At 39.3% G+C, this 23,106-nt stretch overlaps 1 protein-coding gene across 2 annotated transcripts in view; it reads left to right on the plus strand.

Moving 5' to 3' along the window:
* LOC131168338 (26S proteasome non-ATPase regulatory subunit 7 homolog A-like) overlaps window positions 1-23,106 on the plus strand; it is an 84,035-nt gene that overhangs the window by 40,073 nt on the left and 20,856 nt on the right. For both annotated transcript variants that reach the window (XM_058127677.1, XM_058127676.1), the window contains exon 4: window positions 13,726-13,831. In XM_058127677.1, coding sequence (XP_057983660.1) covers window positions 13,726-13,831 — 106 coding nt within the window. The remainder of the gene's footprint in view (window positions 1-13,725; window positions 13,832-23,106) is intronic.

Consider the following 23,106-nt stretch of genomic DNA (forward strand, 5'->3'; position numbering starts at 1 on the left):
CACGGTCTGGGTTCTTACAACCTCCCCTCCGTACAAAAATTTCGTCCTTGAAATTTGTAATCTCTCAATCACGAACTCATTCACACCACCAAATACACACTCGACTCTAGAAAGGACCGGCAACTACTACAATGCAGCCCCGTCACAATACATACATACCCTCACTTATGGCGAAGAAATACCGTGGTTACATACATAAACCGTCTCTGGAGTTCACAATAATAGACACTCCTAACGACTAACCACCTATCCCAATACAATAGTAGGGTAACACATACATACTCACTGATTCTACTATCAAAGCCACAACTCAAAATAACTATGGATACTTTCGGCGTATTTCCACTTCCAATTCCAAAAAAGCTTCCTCAACCTCGTGATTCTGCCACAATACCTTCACTAACGGTATATCCTTGGTACGTAGCTTCTGAACTTTATGGTCCAGAATCTGAATGGGTACTTCCTTGTACCCTAAAGTATCCTTAATTTCCAAGTTGTCGTAACTAATAACATGCGACAAATCCGACACATACCTCCTCAACATGGATACGTGAAACACATCATGGATCCTCAAGAGCGCTGGGGGTAGTGTAATCCTGTAGGCTACCGGACCCACTCGCTCAAGAACCTTGAATGGTTCGATATACCTCAGGTTCAGCTTGCCTTTCTTTCCAAATCTCATCACCCCTTTCATCAGAGCGATCCTCAGAAATACCTTACCCCCCCCCCCCCCACCTCGAATTCCATCTCACGGCAGCGAACATCCTTGCAACTCTTCTGCCGACTTTGAGCCGATCTAATCCTATCCCGGATCAAACTCACCTTCTCAAACGCTTGCTGCACGAGTTTTAGGTCCTAACACCTAATGTTCACCAACCTCATCCCAGTATAAAGGAGACCGATACCTCCGTCCATACAGAGCCTCGAACGGTGCCATCCCGATACTGGCTTGGAAGCTATTGTTATAGGCAAACTCTACTAGTGGCATAAACTGCATCCAACCACCACCGAAGTCTAGCACGCAAGCCCGTAACATATCTTCCAAAATATGTATAGTTATCTCGGACTATCCATCAGTCTAGGGGTGGAACGTTATACTGAAAGTAAGTTTCGTCCCCATTGCTTCCTGCAAGCTCTTCCAAAAATGAGAGGTAAACGGGTCTCGATCTGACACAATGAACACCGGTACCCCGTGCATTCTAACTATCTCATGGACGTACAAGTCTGCTAGCCTGCTCAAAGGGTAGCTAACCTTCATTGGTAAAAAGTGAGCAGATTTCGTCAACCTGTCCACGATCACCCAAATGGCATTCCAGCCGTGAAGTGCTGGCAGCAATCTGGTCACAAAGTCCATGGAAATATGCTCCAATTTCCATTCCGGAATAGCTAAGGGCTGTAACGGCCCTTCCGGCCTCTGATGTTCAACTTTCACTTGCTGACACGTCAGACATGGCTCCACGAATTGAGCAATCTGCTTTTTCATACAACTTCACCAGAAGGTCTCGCGCAAATCCCGATATATCTTCGTGCTACTAGGATGTACCGTATACAACGAATGATGCGCTTCCTCTATAATCGTCCTTCTGATCTTGTCATCGTTTGGAACACACAACCTAGTTCCAAACTTCAACACACCTCCTTCAGAGATGTTAAAATCCGCAGCCAACCCTTGCTACACTTTCTCCACAATCTCAGTTAACTCCACATCACTAGCCTGCGCGGCTTTAATACGCTCAAACAAAGTTGGTTGGATTACCAAACTAGCAATGAAAGCTTGATGATCACCGAACACCAACTCTATACTAAGGCTTTTCAGATCTCGTCTGATATGATGCTGAGCTACCACTGCTGATACTGTCGCATGCTCCGACTTCCGACTCAACGCATCAGCCACCACATTGGCTTTCTCCGGGTAATAACTGATGGTGCAATCGTAGTCCTTGATCAGCTCAAGCCACCTCTGCTGCCTCATGTTCAACTCCTTCTGTGTGAAAAAAGTACCTGAGGCTTTTGTGATCAGTGAAAATCTCGCACTGGACACCATACAGGTAGTGTCACCAGATCTTTAGTGCATAAACTACAGTAGTCAATTTTAGATCATGTGTAGGGTAATTCTTCTCGTATTCTTGAGTTGCCGAGAAGCATAAGCTATTAGCTTATCCTGTTGCATAAGCACACATCCCATCAGAGAAGCATCGCTATAGATCACAAAACCGTTATCCCCCGAATGAATGGTCAACACCGAAGCAGTAACCAATCACTGTTTCAGCTCCTGGAAACACTGCTCGCAATCCTCGGTCCAGTCAAATTTCACCCCCTTCCTGGTCAATCGTGTCAGAGGCCTAGACAATTTAGAGAATTCCTCCACGAACTGACGATAATAACCCACTAGTCTTAGGAAACTCCGAACCTCCTGCACACTCTTCAATCTTACCCAGTCGACCACAGCTTTGATCTTGCTAGGATCAGCTGAGATACTGCCTTTAGACACCACATGTCCTAAAAATGCGACATGATTCAATCAGAACTCACACTTCTTCAACTTGGCATACAACTTTCTCTCCCGTAGAATCTATAGCACCAACCTCAGATGGTTTTCCTGCTCTTCCAAACTCCTCGAGTATACCAAAATGTCATCGATAAATACCACTACAAACTGATCCAGGTACTCATGGAAAACCCTGTTCATCAGATCCATGAACACTGCCGGAGCATTCGCCAATCCAAAAGGCATGACTAAAAACTCATAGTGGTCGTATTTTATTTGGAAAGCAATCTTCGCAACATCCTCAGATCGAACCCTTACCTGATGACACCCTGACCGTAGGTCGATCTTCGAAAAACCTGCATTCCCTGCAGCTGGTTAAAGAGATCATCGATACGAGGCAACGGGTAACGATTCTTCATAGTCACCTTGTTGATCTCATGGTAATCAATGCACATACGCATCGACCTGTCCTTCTTTTTCACAAAGAAAACTGGAGCTCCCCAGGGCGAAACACTAGGTCGGATAAAGCCCTTGTCCAGTAACTCCTACAACTGCTCCTTCAACCCCCAAAGTTCTGCTAGAGCCATCCGATACGGAGCTTTAGAGATCAGTGCCTTGCCAAGCAATAACTTTATCGCAAACTCCACCTTACGATCCGGAAGTAAACCGGGTAAGTCTTTGGGAAACACATCCAGGAACTCGTTAACCAATCAAATATTCTCAAGCTTCAACTCATCCCGCGGTGATTCCTTTACGCAAGCTAGGTACCCCTGACATCCGTCCAAGAGTAACCTCCTTGCCTATAATGCCGATAGAACTTGTGGCGTCGAACGCACACATGATCCTACAAACTCGTACTCCTGCTCCCTAGGAGGCCTGAATACCACCACCTTTCCACGACAGTCGATCACAGCACAACTGGAGGATAACCAATCCATCCCCAATATGACATCAAACCTAGACATGTCGTATATCACGAGATTCGCCCGTAGCACTCTTCCCTAAATTACCACTGGGCAGTTTTCTAACATCCTCCTACTGAACGATACACTCCCAGATGGTGTAGCTACAGACAATTCTTCATTCATGACTCAGGTCTCAACCCCACATAGTTTTACAAAGTTAGCAGATATAAAGGAATGGGTTGCACCTGAATCAAATAAAACCACAACTATATTTAAAAGCAACATCATAGTACATGTCACCACCACATTCCCCATATGCTCAGCATCTGCTGGAGTAAGCGAGTATACCCTTGTCGGAGTTGTGTTCGCCTGATAAGTTCCCCAGGATACTTGATTACTTCCCCGATTCTGACTCAAAACAGGCGTACCCCTCTTTGGTGCGTGATAATCCCGAGCCATGTGACCTGACTGGCCACAGTTGTAGCAATTACCCCCAAATGACTGGCATTCACTATCATGCCATTTGTGGCACCTGATACAACAGTCACTCGACTGATTCACCTGAGAACCCTGACGCTCGGTATTCTGACAGTAACCCGAGCTCTTGTTCTTCTTCTTCCATGCTCCCTGGTGAGATCCAGACTGAGAACCAGAAGGTACTGACCTCTTTTTCAGTTCCTGATCCACCTCATCCTCCCGGATGCCAGTCTCGATCACAGGGCCTTATCCACCAAAACCGAAAACTCATGGATCTGAAGCATACCCACTAATCTGCGGATGTCCTTCCTTAGGCCCTTCTCGGACCTCCGAGTCTTCTCGTACTCGTTCGAGATCAACCACGGCGCGAAACGGGATAGCTCTATATACCAAGCAGCATACCCCTGCACCGTCATATCTCCCTGAGTCAAAGCAGAGAACTCATCCGCCTTTGCATCACGTGTGGAGGCTGGGAAGTATCTCTTAAAGAACACTTCCTTGAATCGGCTCCATGTCATCTCTGTAGGACCGCCTCTCTGCTTCTCAAGAAGACTCACCGCAGTCCACCATCGCCCCGCCTCTCCAGACAGCTGGAAGGTAGTGTATAGGACTATCTACTTATCTGTGCAGTGTAGGACCTCCAATATCTTCTCGGTCTTCTCGACCCTGTCCTCCGCTATCATCGGATTGGGTCCTCCTGCAAACGTCGGAGGTTGCATACATTTGAACCTCTCGATGATACACCCCGCAGCAGTAGGAGAGCGTTCTCGTCTCCTAACACTCTGCCCGATCTCCCGCATAACCTGCCTTGTCAACCCTCGAGGCACAGAAGGAGACTCATCGCTCGCGGTCTCCTCATAGCCACTTTACAAGTTATTATCCTTGAGCTCCATTCTAAAAATACAATAGGAATCTATTAGCACTCCTATGTCACGTACAATTAATGCAATCATTTACAACTAATCATGTTAACTACCATCTCACGGGTCCAGGTCTGCCCTATCACACCGACACGAAAATCATCAATGGTTTTCCGTGATTTTACTGAAATCGTCATTCCAGGAAAAACACAGAACACCGCCTACAAGTCCCTGTCTAGCAACAAAACAACCCTCAACCTACTGTACCCATTTCCTATATCCTATACTCTGGTATGTACACATAGCTACGCCTAACCAAGTCTACAAGACCTAGCAACCTGATTAGCTCTGATACCGAGCTATCACGCCTTGAACCCGGTAATGGGACCCGAGGGTGAATTAGTAACCTATCATGCCCCTGTATCATACAAAACACCAATGATACAACAATGAATAAGGGTCCGACCCCGTGGGGTTCCCGTACACCCTATACACATTTATATACATGACATATATGCAGCGGAGATTGTTCCTTCTATACATACATAGTACCATACCAGAGACTATACAAAAGGAGTCTAAGCTCCATAATATAAAACATAAACCCAGGTGTCAGCCAAAACCCAAAACAACAACCCAATATAGTCCTAGTACTTACACAAGTATTTCACGCAGTACACCGACCACTGCGCTCCCAACAAAAGGACGCTAGTTCTGGTTACTCGAAGGACCTAAAAACATGTACATACGATAGGGATGAGACACATTTCTGTAAGGCAGATCTAGGTTATATCGGTGTGTGGCATATGAGTGTTATCACGACATAAAACATATACAGTTCAACACAATTCCAGTATTTTCACAAAATAGTTCCAGTATACCAACGATACAAAGCAATACGATCTGGTGTCATCACACCCTTTGGCCTAAGCCGAACTGTCTGGTGATATTTCACACCCTTCGGCAAAAGTCGAACTGTCTGGTGGTATTTCACACCCTTCGGCAAAAGTCGGTACCCCCAGTAACCTGGCATAGCATAAGCCCATAGCGTTGAACCGATGCAGATCTGGAGTTTTCACACCCTTCGACAAAAGCCAGCCGATCTAGTGGTAAAAGCCTAGAACAATTCGGAACCCCGTTCCTATCTCATTTCATCAAAACACAACTCATGCATGTTCATATAACAATTCAATCAACGCCCATTTGATAATCTAAAAATCATGATTTTTCAAAAATATAGTTCAAACAAGTCAAGGCACGACCATCTCCATAATATAATATATATCACAATATATCCACGGCTTTCCAACGAAACCAGAGATGCAACCCAATGCCCATTTTTTCCCCAAAACTGTAACATGAAAATCCCGTAATTTCCACCCGTTAGATTCCCCCAAATAAGTAGTCAAAACATACACAGGACCATGAACCATAGTTCTACCGAATCCGATTTTGAAAATAACCGATATGAACAGAATCCCCTTACCTTTCTCCAAAAATTCAAACCCAAACTCTACTGCTCCTAAACAGCGAACCGAGTTCCTAAAACCTATAAACCATAGTACAAAGCATACTTACAATTTCATTCCCTACAGAACTACCAACATGAAAATGAAAATCGAGCCTCACCTCGATTTTGGGTTAAACTCCGAAACGCTCAAAACGAAGATCCATTCCACAAATCTTGAAGATAATCCTTCCCTGATCCTTGTAGTAACGTCGGATCGTCGATTCTAACAACATACGGCAATGAAATCAAGAGAGAGAGAGAGTGGAGTTCGAGTTCTTAGAGAGAGAGAAAACTTGATTACTTAGCTAAGAAGCAAGCCAAATGGATATTTATAGCACCTTTGACTCAGCCAACCTCGTCAATGAGGCGGTGTCTTCGTCGACGAGCAAATGTAGACAGTTCGTCGACGAAGCAGTGGCCTTGTCGACGAGCCTAAGATTTCCGGATTTCCCGAAACCTCTCGACTTCTCCTCGTCGACGAGCACCTGCAATTCATCGCTAAACAGTAGAAGGGCCTTCGTCGATGAATTCTAGCTTCGTCGACGAAGCCTACTCAATTACCATTTTACCCTTCTCTTATTTATTTATTCCATATATCACGGTTCGGGTTCTTATAGGACGTGCCCCTCCATGTCGTCCTTGAACCTATTGCTTGATGTAAGAACAATGGCAAGTGGGTACCACTCATGGTAAGCATGATATTAAAAGATGAGGAGCTTCTAGCTACACGTCTTGCATCTAGACAACAGGCAAACAGACACATGGAGGGGCAGGTCCCTCTATAATTTCTCGTTAGCAATGTCATGAAGAGGTGGTTTGTGCCTAGACCTCTTAGTAATAGTATTAGATTTGGGTCTTTTATTAGGTAATCAGGTAATCTGGTTTCTTCAGTTTTAACCCTGTGCCTAGCTCTCTCACTATTGTATAAGACCTGGGCTTGGTTGGGAGTTAACGAGGCCTTTTTATGCTCGAGATAAGATTAGACCTGGAAAAATGGATAAAAATCCATTAGTCCGAGCCGAGCTTGATTCGCTTAAACCAACTCTCATCTAATCGACTAGGTAAACAAGCTGGATAGGGATTATGATTTGTCTATGTGGCTATCTGCATAATCCTCAGATACCTTGTCTGATTTGTTAGGTTTATTGTGGACGCTATGATGTTATAGATAAAAACAATACAATTGATTACAAAGACTTTCATGGTTTAAAGTTATTAAGGGACGTGCATTGGTTAAGATTTTGATGGAAGTGAAGTTCTTAGTGAGTTTGATTGTGATGGAAGGTTGCTTTTGGATAAGATTTCAGAACAATATGGATATGGTCCTAACTCTTCTAATTTACGCGAGGATTTACTGTTTGTGCCCCCATTGATGGAAGAATTGTAGGAGATTTCTATTTTTGAGGATGATGGCATAGATAAAAAGCAATAGTGTAAGGATGGAATTCTACCCACCCTTAAGGAGGAGATTTTTCGGAAGGATTTAGAAGCTCAACAATTGATGGGTAATGTGGGTATGTATAATAATGGAGGAAATGGAGTTTGGCTCGATGGTGGTAAATGTCAGGTGAAGAAGGGCTAGAGGGAGCTAGCTAATTTGAAATCCTCGACGAACTATGATGGAAAGGGATTAAAAAGGGGTTTTGGAGGTTAATTCTTGTTAGTTTTTTTTTTTTTTTTTCCTATTTTGATTTTGATTTTTAATTTTTGGGGGATTTCTTTTCCTCATCTAGGTTGTATTTTCTCTTATCTCCTTCTGATAGATTTTCTTTTCTTCTTTAAGAAAAAAAAAGGAATTTTGTCTCATCTTCAGTTTGCTGATGATACTAATTTCTCTTATGTGATTATAGAGGTTCTAGTTTGAACATTCTGATTCTCCTTCAAATCTTTGAGCCGCTTTATGGGCTAAAAATTAATTTCCGGAGGAGTGGTACTGCTGCCATGAATAAGCTCCAATAGATCTAAGGATCTAGCTTTGTAGCAGGTTATAGTATCCTAGACAAGTTGATGTAGGACAAGTAATAGAATTTAGGCATAGAAAGAGAATTGAGAGAAATAGGGGTGAGAAGAAGAAGAATAAGAAGAAGAAGTAGACAAGAAAGAGACAGGATAGAGGATGAAGAAGGAAGAAGAAGAGAAGCAAGAATCCTATGGAAGAGAGAGATGAAGAGAGAGAAACTGCAGCAATCTGATTTCAAAATGAAAACTGTAGAACAACTTACATGTCAAGCCCTTATACCCACCACTACAAACACATATTACATAAAAGGCCTAAAAAAACAAGGAATTACAAAATAACCCCATGAGCATTTATACCAACCACTACAAACACATATTACATAAAAGACCCAACAAAACAAGGAATTACAAAATAACCTCATTAAACCTAAATTAACTAACCTTCTAAAACAACAAGAATTTTTGCGAATTGAAATATAGAAACCTAGCTACAATATAAACATCTGAAGTTCTCCATTATTGGAGAAGAAACAGGAATCCTGCGTGAGAGAGAGACAGTGAGACAGATATTGTAGCAATTTGATTTCAAAATGATAACCGTACAATAACTTACATTTCATGCACTTATACCCACCACTGCGAACACATTACATAAAAGCCCCAAAAAACAAGGAATTACAAAATAACCCCAATAAACCTAAATTAACTAAACTTCTAAAACAACAAGAGTTTTCGCAAACTAAAATATAAAAAGCTAGCTACAAAATAAACATCTAAGTTCTCCACCGTTGTTTTTGCATCACTAGCCTTTATCTAGTTTTGGAGGGGTCCCATTGGGTTGTAAGACTAGCTCAATGAGTTCTTGGATCCAACGCTAGGGAGGTGTCTAAGCATTTGGATGAGTGGAAAAAACATTATTTTATTTAGGGGCCAATTAATCTTATCCAAGCTTGTCTTGATGGTATCCCCTTTATTATTTTCCTATTTTCAGAACTCCTGTGATGATAATAATCTTAAGAAAATTATGAGAGGGTCTTGTGTTGGGGAGAAGAGGGTTCACTTGGTTTGCTGGGAGGTTGTGTGTAGGTGTAAGTTGGATGGAGGTTTGATTCTTGGAAAGCTTGTGTCTAAAAACATTTCTATTTTGGCTAAATGATTATGTTGGCCTAACAAGGTTAATCTCGTTTTGATGATAACAAATCAAGGTTACTTAACATGTCTATGTAAGTTTGAGTTTCAGGACTTAAGGGTTGTAGTGAGCATACTTGAAGAGATTAATGCATTTGAACACTTAAAGTCATGACTCATGAAGGATATAAAGTTATGTGAGATATGAGCTCGTTGAAGCAGTGCATAAAGCTTTGAAGACATATTGGAAGCTTCACAACATGAAGACTTAGGCATGTAGATAGGAAAATCTTATGAAAGTCTCATGTAAGTACTTCAAAACTCAATATTGATTGATTGAAGCTCCTAGGATATGTCATTGGACTTAGATACCTGATTTTATACATGGAAAATATTTTCTCAAAGTCGAAATTAAGTTTTCCATTACGTGAATTGAGTTTGGAACCAAAAATATTGAAAAACAAGTGTTGCTGAAAGGACAGGCGACTGTTGTTAAATCATCAGGCGACTGTGGTGCTATTGAGTTTGAAAATATACAAACAGAAAAGGCACAGGCAACTGACCTATTGGGCACAGTCAGCTGACACCATTCTGACTTTCTGAATACGCTGATTTTAAAATAGCACAAGCGACTGACCCTTCGAGGACAGGCGCGTATGTTTAAACGAGTTACAGCACTGATCTTGTTTCCATTTCTTGCGTGATTGGTTTCCAAATTGAGAGAAAACTTCAGAGAAACTTTTTAAAACCCTAGTGCACTATTTAAACATCATATTCTCGTGCATTAGGGTAACGAAAATTTCAAAAAGAAAGAGAATGGCACGTTCATACTTGGCAAAACTCCCTGGTTATACTATTGCTGTGTTCTTTTCAATTATACTCAGAAAATTGATCTGATCTTTCAAATCCTACACGTTTGAATCAGTTCTAGTGATATACTTTCGAGCTTCAACTTTCATATTGTTTATTTGAAGTTTTGTTTTGAATTTAACATGTACTAATCTGCTCATTCGAGGAGCGTTTATCTTGTACAAGCAATTTTTTGCTGTTTGTTGTATTGTTTGACGATTCAGGTACTGAATCGTTGCCTAGCGAGAGGGGATTCTCGTTAGAGAGGTGAACTCCACCTTTGAGGGAGAGAGGTTGTAACTTCACCTAGTAACGAAGTTGGGAAAGGAAATCCTCACAGCGCTTTGCATGAGGCAAGGACGTAGGCTGCGGTCGAACCTTGTAAAAACAATGCTGTTCACCTTTCTCTTCCCTACTCTTTTAATTTCTACAAGATATAACCTGCGTGCTTGAATATATTTTTATTATCATCTTGCATATTGAATAGTGCTGAATATCGAATCTTGGTAAATGTTGAATCTTGTTGAATATTGAATCCTGGTGAATATTGAAACTTGCTGTATATCAAATAGTGTTGAATGCCAAGTGATTGTTATTAAACATATATCAGTTGTATGATTGAGTTGTTGGATTAAAATTTCAGATAAACATATAATTCTAAATCTGTAAAGTAATTTATTTGAGGAGGAACTAGTTGTAAATTGATTTTCAGATTAAAGCATGAGAGCTGAAGTTAAACAAGTGATTCACTAAATCTGATTTGAAAGAAAATTTATTTGTTGCTGAAAATCAGTTCTTATTTTCGATTATATCGTTGAGGCATAAAATGAATCACTGTATTTATTCTTGAATATATTGTGGTAAACCATATTCATTCCAACTGAAAATCATATTCTGAATAAGAGCTAAATTGAATGTATTAACTCTTTATTTCATATTGTAAATTCAGATTGTGCATTGAGTTTTACATTTATTTCTAGGACTTCTTGATTGTATAGCTTAATAACTAAATAGAAAATAGTCCTTTTGAAAATGTTTTAAGTGTGAAATAGTAAAGGGTTAAAGTAAACAATTCTGCAAATAATTTTTAAATAACCCAATTCACTCCCCTCTTGGGAATACATCCTAATTTCAGATTATATAATGGTTTCCCTTAGAGGAGTCCTCTCTTTGGCATAGACTCATTAAAAGTAAATTTGTCTTGCACATGGGTGGGTTGCTAATTTGGGAATTAGATGTTTTTCAGAGATCCCGCAGAGGTGCATTTCTCAGATTTACAGCATCACATCTTCATTCCTTTTCCTCATACTATTTTTTTTTTTGGGTAATGGTTCTTGAATTTGTTTTTGGGAAGATATTTGGGTGGGTTATACGGAATCGTTCATATCATTTCCTCACCTTTATCATTTTTATTTGGGGAATAATGATGTTATTTCCTCCTTTTTGATATCTCATGGTCATATCTCTACCTGGGATTCCATTTTCGCAGATATCTTAATGACAGGGAGATGGATGATCTTTCTTCCTTGTTTTTGTTGTTGGTGAATAGTCTTCCTTCCTTTAGGAGGGATAGTCCTTCTTGGTCCTTAGATTCTTTGGGGTCTTATTCTTGTAAATCGTACTTTAATCATTTGATAGTGCTAATATGTCCTTTCCACTCCGTAAAAGAATTTGGAAGGATAAAGATACTTAAAAAATCAAGTCTTTTATTTAATTGGTTGTTCTTAATAGGGTTGACAACAGCAATCTAATGCAGGGTAGGACTTAAGAGACCTTTGAAGGGAATTTCTTCTGATTTGTGTTCATTATATTTTGATAGTTCAGAAACAGCTGCTCATCTTTTTTTGCATTGTGCCCTTGCTTGTATTATTTGAAAAAATCTTTTTAGTTTATTAGGAGACAATTAGGTTTAACCAGTCAGTGGAGGATATTTTGGTCACATCATGTTCTGATTTTGGTAGAAGCAAGGATGCACATGCTTTGTGGAGAATGTGTGGTTTTTGCAGTGCATTAGGGATTATGGTTGGAACAGATGTGCAAATATTACAGGGAAAAAATTAACTTCCTCTTTGTTATTGGATAGGATCCACTATTTCACCTTGCTATGATGTGCTGCTGCTGGCTGCTGGCTGCTGTAAAGGAGTGAGGTTCTCAGAGATCCAGCGGGATTGACTAGCATCGTTAGTTCGATTGTTGTTTTTAATTTCTTGTTGTTTCTTTCTCTTTCGTGTATGAAGATTTCTGTTCTCATTTTGTATATTCTTTCTACTATAATGAAATCATCTTTCTTTTGATATCAAAATAGTATCCTTTATGAGTTCTCTAGCATTGCGATCTTGTTGTCATCATGATTGGCCCCTTAGCTGTCCTTTGGGTGGTAACAACTGTGGGAGGTTGCTTTTTTTCCCCCTTCCAAACCTGGGATTGGGATGCTTTTTCTAAGCAATGTGTCTTATGTGTCACTACAATAGAGGCACAAATTCTCATTTGTCCTGGCATTTCCTCCTCTTGGAATGCCTACAAGTCCTGTGTCTGTGGGAAGCTTTGGGCTTGCCTTCTTTGTTAGAGTTTCTATCAGAATCGAAGGGCTTTGGAAATGCCAAGGAGGGGATGGTCTTTGGAAATGTGCTACATTTTTTGTGGTTTGGTGTAGCTGGAGCATAAGCTAGGTTCTTAAGGATTTGTTGACTCCGTTCTCTTCTAGGAGCAGACTAGTATTTTAAACATCACTTTGGGAGCCTTGTGCACTGGGTACGGCCTTTTTTTTTTACTTTGGTGCTCTATGAATTGAAAGGAGCATCTTTTGTTGATATGCAAGGGGATTAGTTCTTTTTGGATGTTTACTTTTCTCCTCTTTTGGTTTTTTTAGGAGGATGACTAATATTTCCAGAGGGTTTGAAATGAAATCAGGATCCAATTTTTTTAGCAATATTTTGGCCAACATTTCAACCCAAAAAAAAATCCTGAAATTTTAGCCAAAAAATTTCAGGCACACTGTCCAAATTTTGTAACATAAAATAAAAACTGTAAAAAAGGGCGCAAAGTTTGGCTTGTTTATAAAACATTTGTTTTTAAATAATCCAAATTAATCTATTCTAACCCAAAGTTTCCTTCATAATTTCCACAATTTATCATAGGTTTCTTACATTTATTTAAATAAAAAATGAAATTTCAATCAAAAAATTGAAATTTCCATTGAAATTTTCTGTAAATTGAAATCCTTGAAATTTTTTTCAAAATTTTACTACTTTCTTATTGTAGTTTCTTTTTCTTCTATGACTAATAAGTTCTTTGTTTATGAAAAATGTAAATTTTGATTTGACCCTGGCTGTCTGAGTGTCCTTTTGCACATACATATAGGTCTCAAATAGGTTAGATTTGTTAGATTACCAAAATCATTGTGCAGTGCAACTATTAGAGTTGGAAATAAAATTTCATTGTCAATGCCTTGAAATTTTGAATGCCTCCCTCCATATTTTCTTTCTATCATTTTATTTCTTTCTCCCCACAATCCATCTTTTTTGAAAAAATTTCTTTGTAGTATTGCAGCTATGTTCCAAATCCTGTCTTGGTCATAGTTGATGTCCATCATGTGGAGCTGGAGCTGTTAACAACACCTGCCCGGGCTTACTGCGCTGTTGAAGAGGTTAAAGAGGTGAGTGTATCATGATTTTTCATCCAGCTTCTGTCCTTGATTTGTCAGATACATGGTATTGATAGCTTGATATGGATGAATTATCTTCAAGGGAAGTTATATTGATATTAAGAAACTGTGGAACCTAGAAATTTTTATCTCTTTATGTTAATGGTTATTTGGTCATTTAGTATTGTTGTATGTGTTAAGAGTTATGTTAGTGTGAGTTATTAGTAAGGATATAATGGTCATTGGTATTGCACTTGGCATATATTAGAAATAGAGGGAGAGACCTATCGTTGATGTTAGTTCTTCCATTTTACCCAATTATTCAACATAGTTTCAGAGCACAATCCAACCTAAACCCTGCCACCAAACCAAACTTTGCCATCACTGGAAAATATCCTCCCATCACCGCCCTTCTCAGAACCACTACGACCCCTCGATATATCACAAAACCAACCATACAACCAAAGACAGAACCCTCTGAACCATAACCCTGAAAATCCCTCTGTTGGAAACCTCACCATGTGCACCCACTCGCTGGCCAAGTCGCCGACTGCCTGCAGTCCCAACCCTTCTGGCTACCTTTTTCTGTTTTTTTCCTCCAGAATGATCTGGTTCTTTCCGTGACCATAATATGAAGCTATTGGGCATGTTTTTTTGTTCAAGAATCCAACCTTTTTCTACTAGCAACCCGATTTTGTTGTTCCATATTAGTAAAGTTCATTGGTGAGCCTCTTGGAGCAGTGGCAGCATTTTTACATTGATTTTTAGGGCTGTGACAGTGCTATGTCCAGTTGGTGACTCGTTTGTGGTTGAATTGGTGGTTGACTCTTTTGTATTTGTTTTAGTTGGTCCAGAAGCTCACTTGTTTTTGTTTTGGTTGGTCCAAAAGTTCACTTTTGGAGTCCCAAGAGCATTTGTTTGCTGTGTATTTCTAATTTACTGCTGTGTCAAGGTTATGTGTGTGTTGGGATGGCGTCCTCAGAACCCAAAATTTTGTTTGCCTTATTAGGCATTTGTTCAAGCAAATAGCGTGCTATAACTATCTCTAAGGAAGAGTATTGAAGGTTCCTACAATATCAAGCATCCCAACATGCATCTCATTAAATTGCATCTTTTGCTTAGAAGGGAAAACCCATAGTTTTTATGTCATCTAGAATCTCTCCCTCTAGTCGTTGGATTTTTTACTTCGTTGCTACTAAGTACTAATCATAAAACAGGTGAAACCAGCTTCTTTTTTGCCCTCCAATATCCTAAAACTCTACCTTAAGTTTCTCTTTTTAATGGGTGCACAACTACAATCAAGGGTATAGAAAAAGTAAACCCTACTCCCTCTATCTCTCTTTCTTATGTTTTGCACATTCTTGAGTCCCCTTTCAACAAGTTAGTAAGCTCACAAAGGTGCTAAATTTTTATGTTACCTTCTTTCCTAATTCTGTGGTTATTCAAGATCTGAAGATGAGGAAGATAATTGGCATAGGATGTGAGACTCGTGGACTTTACTAGTTTGAGTCATTCTCTTCTCCCATTGTGTCACAATTCAAGCTTGTTCAAGGCATTATGCTTGTCTGTGACCATTTGTATTGTGTGCACGGCATGAGTTACCAGCATGTAAATACTAGTATAGGTTTTATGCTTTGATTGTGTTTATGTCTCAATGTAAAATGTGAGTATGACTCCTAGGATAGTTTGATGCTTCTTAGTGTCAGAGCTAAAATAGCATATAAAGCTCTTTAGAGGAGGGTGAGTGTTCACCAGTCTTGTAAAACTCACTAGCATTGTTAGCCGTGTTTAGCCTACTTGCCGCCCTTGCTAAACACACGTTGCTTATGGAGGTGTTTGTTAATGAATTACATTGCTTCAATGTTTACTACTTGCTTGCCATTTGCTTTCATGAATTGCTTGCTACTTTCGTTGATTTTACATTCAACTTTTGTGACTATGTGATTATGGTAAATTGCGGTAATCTTTCTCTGACTAGCTAAAAAAGAGTGCTTTAACTAGTGTCGCACGATCCTTCACAAGGAGTGAAATACTTGTCTTATGACACATTGTCACACTTGATTGTGAGTCTTGTCAATTGGGAAATCATCATCGTGTTCCCTTTGCTTCCCGGGTCAACAAACCAGCAAATAGTCCTTTTATGCTTGACTATTCGGGTGTTTGAGGTCCTAGTTGTGTCACATCGAAATTGGGGTTTCAGTGCTTTGTTACATTTTTTGATGACTGTTCTAGGATGACCTAGTTGTATGTAATGAAAGATCATTTTGAGTTGTTTATGTTCTCAAATAGAGACTCGGTTTTATATGCTACTTTGTAGTGATAATGCTAAAGAGTACTTCACTACCCAATTCAGTACCTATATGACTAATTCTGATTCAATTGTCCTCATGCGCCCACACTCCACAACAAAATCGAATCACAAAAAAAAAAAAAAAAAATTAATAATAAAAAGAAACAAACATATTCTTGAAGTCACTTATACCATTGTACCAAATGAATGCCCTTGTTAAAAGTTGTTTATGTCTTTTAGTATTATTATTATGTGTGTTATTATGTTAATTAGTGAGAGTTAGTAAAGGTATTATTGTCATTAGAATGTACTTAATTTGTATTATAAATAGAGGGGAAGATCTATCTTCAAGTTAGGTTATTCATTTTAATCAAATCTTGACATGGTATCAAAGCATGATCCAACGTAAACCCTATTCCCCTCGGTCATCACCAAAAAACATCATTCTTGTGGCTGTCTATCCCAAACCCACCTCCACCCCACATTATTTCACAAAACCAACCATACACCCATAAGCAGAAACCCCCCCCCCCCCCCCCAGTGGGAAGCCTAACCCCACAAAACCCCATCGCTAGAGGAGCCCCATGTGCCACCCGCCGGCTAAATGCCAGCGTTAGTGTGTGAGTGAATTTCTGGCCATCTTTTTTTTTTTTCCTCTACCATGTTCTGATTCCTTCTATAGACAAAATTATCAAGATGTTAGGCCTGTTTTTTGCTAAAAAATTCAACCTTTTTCTACCATGCACTTGCGATATCTCATTAATCTTTGTTTAGGGTTTGTGAAGGCTTCTTTGTGTGTGTGTGTGTGTGTGTTTTTTTGTCGGTGCTTCACATAGTTTGTGATTGTACCAATTAGTTTTGCATGTTCTTCTTGTTTGACATTGGTGTGGTTGCTGATTTGTGAGTGTTGGGATGGAATCTATGAATCCTAAAAATATATTTCCTACATCGCCACCCCAAATAACGACTCAACATTGGATGGAAAGAACTACGTTCAATGGTCTAAAGCTGTTTGGGTTTATTTAGTGAGATTAGGAAAATCTAACCAATCTGATCCTTCTATTGAGAAGAGAAAAAACGTGTAGTTCAAGAAGGTACCTTGATTGTTTCCCTTTAATGGAATTCGATGGAGTAACAAATTGCAAGGATGTGTGTGCATCTAGATTCGTGCAAGGAGATTTGGGATTATGTCAAACTTCTACTTTAGTAACATTACACATATGTATGATTTATCCTAGGAGTACCTTCAGTTACAACAAGGCGATAGGAGTTTTGCAAATTATTTTGGAGAGATGAATCGTATTCATAAGGAGCTTAATGTTGTGCAACCTATAACTGCCAGCATTCATGAGATGTAGAAGCAGAGGGATTGAGGGAGCAAATGACAGTTCTTCATGTTCTAACAGGCTTGACACCTAAGTTTGAGGTAGTCCGGTCTCAGATACTTAGTAGTGTCGAGCTACCATAATTTTCCGACATTTATTCTCGTTCCTTCATGCTTCCTTTAGCATGCATTCTCCTCCTCTTGCGTCTGGCTTTGAGAGGACAGCCTTTGCTAAAAGGGTGATTCTAGTTCTCTAGAAAACAACTGTAGAAGTTGTCGAGGTGGTTCAAGTGTTCATAGTGGTAGAGATAGACGAGATAGAAGTACTTCTCGCAAGTGCACTCATTGTGGACAAAGTAATCATACTATTGAATAGTGTTAGGATCTTCACAGTAGACCTTCACGTGTTGCTAATGCAGCCACCACCAACTTCACACCTTTGGGGGCAGCCAATGTAGCCACCACCAACTCCTCACCTTAGGGGCCGAGTGGGGGCAACGTACTATATCCATGTCAAAGGAAGAGTATTCCAACTTCTAATAGTATCAAGCATCACAACAAGCTTCTCTTCCCATTGCATCTCTTGCCCAAATAGGTAATCCCACAATATGTCTGTCATCCAGCACTTCTCATCCTAGTCTTTGGGTCATAAACTCCGCTGCCATTGATCATATCACAAGTATACTTAGCTTCTTATCTACCCTTCAATAGCCTGCAAATTTACCTTGTGTTACTCTTGCTGATGGAGCAACCACTACAGTCAAGGGAATTAGGATTGTAAATCTAGTTTTTTCTATTTCTCTTCCTTCGGTTTTATATATTCCCAAATTAATTTCCTTTCAATCGTATGTCCATTAGAAAAATTACCAAATCCATGAACTGTTTAGTGACATTCTTCCCTAATTCTGCTATTAATCAAGATTTGAAACGAGGAAGATGATTGGCGAAAGGCTAAAGCTAGTGGACTCTATCACTTAGAGCCGCTATCTCCTTCTACTGCCTGCACTGCTGCTGCCACACCTTTTGGATGATTATTCAAGAATGACTTGGTTATATTTAATAAAAGATCGTTCTGAGTTATTTCATGTATTTTGTGCCTTTTTTTCTGAAATAAAAACTCAATTTGGTTTGCCAATTTGAATACTTGAAAGTATTAATGATATAGAGTATTTCAGTGCACAATTCACTACTTATATGACTTAGTTTGGTATTGTTCATCAATCATCCTGTGCCCACACTCCTTAGCAAAATGGGATTGCAGAGAGGAAAAATAGACATCTTCTTGAAATCACTCGCACCTTACTTTATTAAATGCATGTACCTAAAATGTTTTGGAGTGATGATGTACTTACTGCTTGTTATCTGATCAATAGAATGTTATCCTTTGTTCTTAGTGGTAAAATTCCCTACTCAATTCTCTTTCCTAATTCACCTTTATTTTCTCTCCCTCCTCATATATTTGGTGTGTGTCCTTTGCTCATCAACTAACTCCTACGATGGATAAGTTGGATCCTCGTGCTATAAAATGTGTCTTTTTGGGCTACTCATATACTTAAAAGGGATATTATTGTTATAGTCCGATGCTGCATAGCTTTTTTGTTTCTGCTAATGTTACCTTCTTTAAGTCTACACCTTACTACACCCAGTCATTGAGTGCTTCTAAGCTCAATAAGTCTATTCCTTTGCCTAACCTTCTAGATTCTACTTTTTTGCCCTTGCCCAACCAACCATCTGAGTCTCCATGTAGTTCGATTCCTTCTCATCGTCTTGATCATCTTAATTTGCAGGTGTATTCACAATGGCGACTCCAAGGGAAGGAGTTGCCTCTTGCTTCTACTGCCTTGCTTTTGGTTTCCTTGTCTGATGATCATACTCCCAATGAAGTTGATCTTTCTATTGCTGTTCGTAAAGGTAAATGCACATGTACTCAACATCCCATTTCCAACTATATTTGTTATGACTCCTTATCACCCTCCGATTATTGTTTTGTTGCTGCTCTCTCATCTACTACCCTTCCTAAATCTGTTTTGGAAGCCTTAGCCCATTTTGGGTGGAGGGATTCTATTTAAGGTTGAAGAGATGAATGCTTTACATGATAATGGTACTTGGGACTCGATACCTCTTCCTCCTGACAAGTTTGTAGTTGGTTGTCGCTTGGTTTACACTGTGAAAGTCAACCTTGATGGTTTTGTGGCTCGTCTAAAGGCTTGTTTTGTTGCTAAGGGATACACTTAGGCGTATGATCTAGATTATTCTAATATTTTTTCTCCGGCTGCATAACTTACATCAGTACATATGTTCATCTCCTTAACTACTACTTGTCACTGGCCTTTGCATCAATTAGAAGTGAAAAATGCATTCTTGCATGGTGACCTTGAGGAGGAGGTTTATATGGAGCAACCACCTGAGTTTGTTGCTCAGGGGGAGTCAGGCTTAGTGTGTCAACTTAAGGAGGCTCCATATGGTTTAAAACAGTCTCCCACAACATGGTTTGGTCATTTCAGTGTTGTAGGACTTGAGTTTCGTCTTTGACAGTGTGTTGTGGATCATTCCATGTTTTATCATCATGCTTCATTGGGTGGGATCTGTCTTGTTGTTTATGTGGATGATATTGTTATTACAGGTGATGATGATAAAGGTATTCAAAATCTCAAACTTTTTCTATAAACTAAGTTTCAAACCAAAGATTTTGGACTGTTGAAATACTTCTTGGGTATAGAAGTATCTAGATCTCGTAAGGGAACCATTTTGTCACAAAGGAAGTATGTTCTTGATATGTTGGATGAAGCATAAAGCCATAAACCAATTGATACACCCATGGATCCTAACGACAAGTTAGTGACAGATATGGGTGATTAGCTACCTAATCTTGGACAATACCAGAAACTTATTGGAAAGTTGAATTATCTCATAGTCACTCAGACAGATATATCTTTTGCGACAAGTGTTATGAGTTAATTTTTAGATTCTTCAAGGGACAAGTTATTGGGACGCAGTAATTAGCATATTGAGATATCTCAAAGGTGCACCCAAGAGAAGTTTTTATATCGTGATCAAGGTCACACTTATATCCATGGACATATAAATATGCTGATTGGGTTGGGTCGCCTTCCAAACGGAGATCCACGACCGGGTACTATATTTTGGTTGGTGCTAATTTAGTTTCTTGGAATAGTAAGAAATAAACTGTGGTGGCAAGGTCAAGTGTTGAATAAGAATATAGAGCTATGGCTCACACTGCTTCTGAACTTGTCTAGTTGAAGAACATGTTGGAAGAATTGGGTATTTCTCATTCTCAACCTATGAAATTGATGTATGACAATCAAGCCGCTCTTCATATTGCCTCCAACCCAGTCTTTCATAAGCATACGAAGCACATTGAAGTTGATTGCCACTTTGTTTCAGAGAAACTTATGCAGAAGCTAATTACTGCCACTTATTTGAAGTCAGATATGCAGCTTGCTGATTTGTTTGCCAAAGTGTCAGGGGTGCTTATGTTAAATTCATTTTAACAAGCTAGGAGCATATGACATTTATGCTCCAACTTGAGGGGATAGAGGTTATTTATTTCTTTTAGTAGAATTATTATTAAGTGTGTTAGTAAGTTAATTAGTGAGAGTTAGTAAGGGTTATTATTGTCGTTAGAATGTATTTAATTTGTGTTATAAATAGAGGGAAAGAACTATCTTCAAGTGAGGTCATTCATTTTAATCAAATCTTAACAGTCCTCATAGTTGTTTTAAGTGACGTCATGCTCGTTGCTTGCTCCCTTATTAATAAAATGTCATCATTTGTCCTTGGTGGTAAAACCTCATATTTAGTTGTCTTCCCTAAGGCTCCTTTGTTCTCCCTTCCTTTTGTATATTCGGTTGCATGTCTTTTATCCATCCATTAACTCCACAAACAAATAAGTTGGATCTTCATGCTATCAAATCTTTTTTTCTAGGCTTTTCCTATACTCCAAAGGGATATCAATGTTATAACCCTACTTTACATCGATTCTTTGTCTCTGTTGATGTCGCCATTTTTGAGTCTACACCATACTACTCTGATTCCTTGAGTTCTATTGACCTTAATGAGTCCCTTTCTTTGCCTTGCCTTCTAGATCCTAACCAAATATCTGTACCTAGTCCTCCTACATCTTCATCCAGTTTGAGTCATTCTCGTCACTTGGATCATCCCAATTCGTAGGTATACATACGGAGACTCCAGGGAGGAGAGTCTCCTCTAACTTACACTTCTATGCCTTTAGTTCCCTTGTTAGATGATCCTATTTCCCAAGATTATGATCCTCCCATTGCTGTTCAAAAAGGTAAACATAGTTGTACTCAATATCCAATCTTTAATTTTGTTCGTTATGATTTCTTGTCACCCTCGTAATACTGTTTTATTAGTACTTTGTCTTTGTTGCTCTTCCAAAATCAATTTATGAAGTCGTGTCCCATTTTAGGTGGAGGAATGCAATTATTGACGAGATACACGCACTATAGGATAGTGATACTTGGGAGTTGGTGCCTCTACCTCTTGATAAGTCTATGGTTGGTTGTCATTGGCATGAAAGTTATCCAAATGGTTATTTGGTTCAATTGAAGGTCTGCTTTGTATATAAAGGATATACTCAAGTGTATGGTTTGGATTATTTAGACACATTCTCTCCAGTTGCTAAACTTGCTTCAGTATGTTTGTTCATCTCCTTTAGCGACTACATGTCATTGGTCTCTACATCAGTTAGATGTGAAGAATGTTTTCCTAGATGTTGATCTTTGAGAGGTCTATATAAAGCAACCACCTAGGTTTGTTTCTTAAGGGGAGTCAAGCTTAGTGTGCTAGCTCAAGAAATAATTATATTGTTTAAAATAGTCCTAAGAGCATGGTTTGGTCGATTTCAGTGTTGTTGTACTTGAGTTTGGCCTCCAACTATGTGCAGTGGATCACTCTGTATTTTATCGTCATACTCCATCTAGTCGGATTTTTCTTATTGTGTATGTGGATGATTGTGATTATTGAAAATGATGATTAAGGCAACCAAGTTCTAAAAGTTTTCCTATAGACTAAATAATAGACCAAGGATTTGGGACTATTGAAGTACTTCTTGGGTATAGAAGTATCGAGATCTCGTATAGAAAGAGTCTTGTCACAAAGAAAGTATGTTCTTGATCTTTTAGATGAGACTAGGCTATTGGGATTCGAACCTGTTGATACACCCTATATCCCAGCAGTAACCAAGTGCCAGATATGGATGCTTTGTTGACTAATGTAGGATGGTACTGAAAACTTGTTGGAAAGTTGAATTATCTCATAATTACTTGACCAGATATATCTTTCACAACAAGTGTTGTGAGTCACTTTCTTGATTCTCCGAGAAAAAGTCACTAGGACGCAATAATTCACTTTTTGAGATATCTTGAAGGTGTACCAATGAGAGGTCTTTTATATCAAGATTGGGGTCACTCATATTGAGGGATACATAGATGCAGAGTGGGTGTTTTTCACATTCTCGGCCTATGAAGTTGATGTGTGATAATCGAGCTTCTATTTATATTGCCTCCAACACAATCTTCCATGAACAGACAAAGCACATTGAAATTGATTGCCACTTTGTTCAGGTCAAAATTGTACACAAGCTCATTACAGCCACTTATGTGAAGTCTGATTTTCAGCTTTCTGATTTAT

Source organism: Malania oleifera, chromosome 11, assembly GCF_029873635.1.
Source record: "Malania oleifera isolate guangnan ecotype guangnan chromosome 11, ASM2987363v1, whole genome shotgun sequence".
NCBI lineage: Eukaryota > Viridiplantae > Streptophyta > Magnoliopsida > Santalales > Ximeniaceae > Malania > Malania oleifera.